This window comes from Geospiza fortis, unplaced genomic scaffold (genome assembly GCF_000277835.1).
Source record: "Geospiza fortis unplaced genomic scaffold, GeoFor_1.0 scaffold241, whole genome shotgun sequence".
Lineage (NCBI taxonomy): Eukaryota > Metazoa > Chordata > Aves > Passeriformes > Thraupidae > Geospiza > Geospiza fortis.
This window is the reverse complement of record NW_005054491.1, coordinates 1,195,657-1,201,008: the sequence shown is the minus strand read 5'-3', so window position 1 is coordinate 1,201,008 and position 5,352 is coordinate 1,195,657. Positions and strand designations below refer to the sequence as shown.

General features: G+C 61.1%; 1 protein-coding gene across 1 annotated transcript in view; it reads right to left on the bottom strand.

The window, feature by feature from the left end:
- Positions 1–5,308, bottom strand: part of LOC102039724 (FCH and mu domain containing endocytic adaptor 1) — an 11,539-nt gene extending 6,231 nt beyond the window's left edge. The window contains exons 1-14 of the mRNA XM_031063279.1: positions 5,238–5,308; positions 5,019–5,160; positions 4,770–4,937; positions 3,794–3,898; positions 3,240–3,338; positions 3,059–3,155; positions 2,178–2,222; positions 2,029–2,101; positions 1,637–1,658; positions 1,503–1,557; positions 823–1,001; positions 727–751; positions 200–262; positions 48–113 (exon numbers count right to left, since the gene is read on the bottom strand). Coding sequence (XP_030919139.1) covers positions 48–113; positions 200–262; positions 727–751; positions 823–1,001; positions 1,503–1,557; positions 1,637–1,658; positions 2,029–2,101; positions 2,178–2,222; positions 3,059–3,155; positions 3,240–3,338; positions 3,794–3,898; positions 4,770–4,937; positions 5,019–5,160; positions 5,238–5,281 — 1,183 coding nt within the window. The 5' untranslated portion in view covers positions 5,282–5,308. The remainder of the gene's footprint in view (positions 1–47; positions 114–199; positions 263–726; positions 752–822; positions 1,002–1,502; positions 1,558–1,636; positions 1,659–2,028; positions 2,102–2,177; positions 2,223–3,058; positions 3,156–3,239; positions 3,339–3,793; positions 3,899–4,769; positions 4,938–5,018; positions 5,161–5,237) is intronic.
- Positions 5,309–5,352: the final 44 nt, after the last annotated feature.

Here is a 5,352-nt window from a genome sequence, read left to right as displayed (position 1 = left end):
GTCTGCCCAGGACCCCCCAGGAATGGGGGGTGACCACCCCATGGCACCCCAATCCCTCGCTGTCCCAAACCTGTTCACCTGTGCCGCCGGGAGAGCCCTCCCTGTGCTGTCACCTGCAGGGAGAGGGGACACTGCACTGCACCCCACAAGGACCCCTCGTGTGCCCCACAAATCCTCAGGACCCCCCATGCAGTCTCACCTGCTGCCAGTGTCCCCTCGGGGTCTGTGTCACCACAGGCCGGGGTCAGGGACGCTGTGTGCCCTGCGGGGGGATGTCACCATGAGGGGACACAGAGCCACGGGGACTCTGGGGTGGCTCAGGAAGGGTGGGGTGTCCCCAGGGGTCGGCAAGTGGACAGGGAAGGGGGCTCAGGAAAGGTGGCATTGTCCCCAGGGACTGGGTTTAAGGAAGGGTGGCATTGTCCCCAAAGAAGGGGGCTCAGGAAGGATGAGATGTCCCCAAGGGGGCTCATGAAGAGTGTGATGTCCCCAGGGAAGGGTCTCAGGAATGATGGGATGTCCCTAAGGAAGGAGGCTTAGGAATGATGTGATGTCCCCAGAGATTGGGTTTAAGGAAGCCCCCCAAAGAAGGGGGCTCAGGAAGGGTGCAATGTCCCCAGGAAGGGGCTCAGGAAGGGTGTGATGTCCCCAAGGAGGGGCCCAGGAAGGATGAGATGCCCCCAAGCAGTGGCTCTCAGCCTCAGTGCCACCCCCCAGGCCACTTACGTGACGCCTGCCTCCTGACGGTGCCCTGCAAGAGAAGGGGACAGTGATGAGGTGACCCCGGGAATTCCGGGGGGCCCCGCAGCCCCCCAGGCTCACCCCAACGCCGGGGGCCAGGATGAGATTCCCCACGGTGCCCTTGAGCTGCTCCGCGGCGGCCTCGGCGCTGCCGGGCGCCTCCCGCGGCTGCACCGGTTTGATGTGGACGTAAAACTTGCGCGGCTCGTCCTCGTCGTAGTCGGAGTCGCTGGAGGAACAGCCAGGATTCTCCACCTCACCTGAGCCCATGTCAAGGCAATGCCTGGCTGGAATTCCCCTTTGATCCCCCAAAAATGCCTGGTTGGAATTCCCCTGGATCCCCCAGAAATCCCTGCTTGGAATTCCCCTTGGATCCCCCAAAAATGCCCAGTTGGAATTCCCTTTGGATCTCCCAAAAATGCCTGCTTGGAATTCCCGTTGGATTCCCCAGAAATCTCTGTCTGGAATTCCCTTTGGATCCCCCAAAAATCCCCAGTTCGAATTCCCTTTGGATCCCCCAAAAATCCCCATTTAGAATTCCCCTGGATCCCCCAGAAATCACCAGTTGGAATTCCCCTTGGATCCCCCAAAAATCCCTGCTTGGAATTCCCTTTGGATCCCCCCGCCAAGAAAAAAAAGCCTGCTTGGAATTGTCCTTAAATCCTCCAAAATCCCGAGTTGGAATTCCCCTAGGATCTCCCAAAAATCCTTGCTTGGTGTTCCCCTTGGATCCCCCAAAATCCCCCCTTTTCCAAGGATACTGCGGGCGCTGTCCGGGCGCACGGTGAATCCGTCCTCGTCCACCTCGGGGCAGCCCTGCAGGTACACGCCCCGACATTCCCAGTGCTCCCAGTTTGGGAACAGCAGCGCCGGGGCAGGGCACTGGGACACTCACCAGGTCGTTATCCGGAGATTCCCTGGGGAATGAGACGGGGGAGAGTCAGGGGATGTGGGAATTTGGAGATGTGGGAATTCAGGGATGCAGAAATTCAGAGATGTGGGAATTCAGGGATGCAGGAATTCAGGGATGCAGGAATTCAGATATGCAGGGATGCAGAAATTCAGGCATGTGGGAATTCAAGGATGCAGGGATGTGGGAAATCAGCGATGCAGAAATTCAGGGATGCAAGCATGCAGAAATTCAGGCATGTGGGAATTCAAGGATGCAGGGATGTGGAATGTGGAAATGCAGGGATACAGGGATGCAGGAACTGCGGGATGCAGGGATGCAGAATGTGGGAATGCAGGGGTGCAGGAACTCCGGGATGCGGGGATTGAGGCTCTTACACAGCGTCACGCTCCCGCTCCTTACGGCTCAAGCCCGGGATCCGGAACGCTTTGCTCCGGCTCCTCTTGGGTCCTGGGGAAAGCAGGAGCAGGGTGAGGAAGGGCCTCCGCAGCCCCCGGGACTCCCAGCTGGATGCAGACGTACTTGCCTTCCTGCGCTGGAGCCAGCCGGTACTCATCAAAATCCAACGCTCCTGCCACGGAGAGAGCGGGATCAGCTGGGATCAACCCAGGATCAGGCCAAGATCAGACCAGGATCAGATCAGGACCAGCTGCAATCAACCCAGGATCAGCTGGGATCAACCCAGGATCAACTGGGATCAGCCCAGGATCAGCTCAGGATCAGCCTGGGACCAGTTGGGATCAAGCCGGGATGAGCTGGGATCAATCCAGGATCAGCCTGGGATCAACCTGGGACCAGCCTGGGACCAGCTGGGATTAACCAGGATCAGCCTAGGATCAGCTGGGGATCAACCCAGGATTAGCCTGGGATCAGCCTGGGATCAATCTGGGATCAGCCCAGGAACAGCCTGGGATGAGCCAGGATCAACCCGGATCAGCCTGGGATCAACCCAGGATTAGCCTAGGATCAATCTGGGATCAGCCCGGGAACAGCCCGGGATGAGCCAGGATCAACCCGGATCAGCCTGGGATCAACCCAGGATTAGCCTAGGATCAATCTGGGATCAGCCCGGGAACAGCCCGGGATGAGCCAGGATCAACCCGGATCAGCCTGGGATCAACCCGGGATCCGCCAGAATCAGCCTGGGATCAGCCTGGGACCAGCTGTGATCAACCCAGGATCAGCCCAGGATGAGCTGGGATCAACCCGGAATCAGCCCAGGATGAGCTGTGATCAACCCGGGATCAGCCCAGGATGAGCTGGGATCAACCCGGAATCAGCCTGGGATGAGCCAGGACCAACCCAGGATTAGCCCAGGATCAGCCTGGGATCAATCCGGGACCAGCCCAGGATCAGCCCAGGACCATCAGGGGCCCATGCCCACTCGGGTGGGACCCCCACACTCACCTGGCCGCTCTCTCCCCGTGCCCTTGCTCTCGGCAAACCTCCGGAGCAGCATCTCCGTGCCGATGTTCTCCACGTTCTGCTTGAACTCCTCGTGGACCTGGGGGGGGGCAAAAAGGGAAGGGGACATGGAATAAAGAGGGGGAATGGGAATGGGGAGGGGATCATTCACCTGGGGACTCACCTGGCCGATCTGGACGTGGGTGTCCTCCACGGAGTGCGAGTAGGAGCCGATGAGCCCCTTCATGTGCCGCAGGTGGGCTTCTTCCACCTCCTGGAAGCGCTGGAGCGGGGAAAAACGGGGGTCAGGAATGGGGGGGACATCCCCAGGGATCGGCAGGTGGGCAGAGAATGGGGGTTGGGATGGGTGGGATGTCCCCAGGTGGGCAGGGAAGGGTTTGGGATGGGTGGGATGTCCCCAGGGATCCCCATCTCTTCCCAAACCCCACCAATGCCCATCCACACCCAAATCCCATCAGTTCCCATCCTTTTCCCAAATCCCATTAGTTCCCATCCCTTCCCAAGTCCCAGCAGTGTCCATTCTTGCCCACGTGCCCCCAGTGCCCATCCCTTTCCCAGTTCCCACCAGTTCCCATCCCTCTCCCAGTTCCCATCAATGGCCATCCCTCTCCCAGTTCCCAGCTGTGCCCACCCCTTTCCCAGTTCCCACCAGTTCCCATCCCTTTCCCAGTTCCCACCAGTTCCCAGCCCTCTCCCAGGGGCGCCAGCCGTGCCCACCATGGCCGAGTCCAGCATGCGCTGCTCGAAGTCGGCGCGGGCAGCGTTGTATTTGTCCACCGCCCTCCGCAGAGCCTCGCCCGCCTTCCGCGACTTCAGCTCCGCCTGCGCCACCACCGGGCACGGGGACAGCCAGGACAAGGACAGGGATCATCAGAGAGGGGACAGGGGACAGCCAGGAACAGCCAGGACAAGGACAGGGATTGTCAGGAATGGGACAGAGACCACCCAGGGGGGACAGGGGACAGCTGAAGAACAGCTGGGACAAAGAGAGATCATTAGGGAGGGGACAGGGGACAGCCAGGGCACAGGGAACAGCCAGGGGAATGACAGGGATCATCAGGGAGGGGACAGGGGACAGCCAGGGGACAGCTGGGACAAGGACAGGGATCATCAGGAATGGGACAGAGACCACCTTGGGGGGACAGGGGACAACCAGGACAGGGACAGGGATCCTTAGGGAGGGGACAGGGAACAGCCAGGGGAATGACAGAGATCATCAGGAACAGGACAGGGGGACAGCCAGGGGACAAGGGACACTCAGGGGATAACCGGGACAATGACAGGGATGGTCAGGGAGGGGACAGGGGACAGCCAGGGGAATGACAGAGATCATCAGGAACAGGACAGGGGACAGCCAGGAACAACCAGGACAATGACAGGGATTGTCAGGAACGGGACAGAGACCACCCAGGGGGACAGGGGACAGCTGGGACAAGGACAGGGACCTCCTGGGGGGGACAGGGACCATCAGGGAGGGGACAGGGACCTCCTGGGGGGAACAGGGATCACTGTGGCACAACAGGACCATCGAGGGAGGTTCAAGAATCACCAGGGAAGGGACGCAGACCACAGAAGGAAGTGACAGGGACCACAGGGAGGAGGAACAAGAACCACCACGAGAGGACAGGAACCACCAAGGACGGGACAAGAACCACCAAGAGGAGCCAGGGACCACCGAGGGGGACACGGGGACACTGAGGGGGGGACGCTGGGGGTGGCACCTTGTCGATCTCCCCCCGCCGCCCAGCCGCTCGTCCTCCTGGCACTTGCTGTGGTAGCTCTCCTTGGACTTGGGCAGCAGCTGGGCCACGCCGTGCAGCAGCTGCACGGCCTCCAGCGTCCCTGCCACCTCCTCCTTGGACTGTGGGGACACAGCAGAGTTGGGCAGGGCTGGCTGGGGACACCGGGGAGGGGACAATGCCGGGGGAGGGGACGGCGCTACCTTCTTGTGCACCCGGCCTTGCTCCTCGCCGTAGCGCGAGATCTCCTTGATGAGGTCGTGCAGCTTCTTCATCAGCTCCAGGTGGCACAGGGCCAGCTTGTCCGAGGAGATGCGGAAAACCTCCCACAGAGGCGCGAAGGTCCTGCCCGGGGGGCCACCAGAACGGTCACCAGGGGGTCCCCAAAGCCACCTCAAGGTGCCCCAGACCCCACCCCGTACCCCAGCTGGGTCCCGTTCGTGGCCATCTTCGACAGCTTCACCATGGCCTTGGCGTAGTTCTCCTCGATGGCGGCCCTGGGGATGGCGGGGAGGGGGGTTTTGGGTGCAGCCCGGG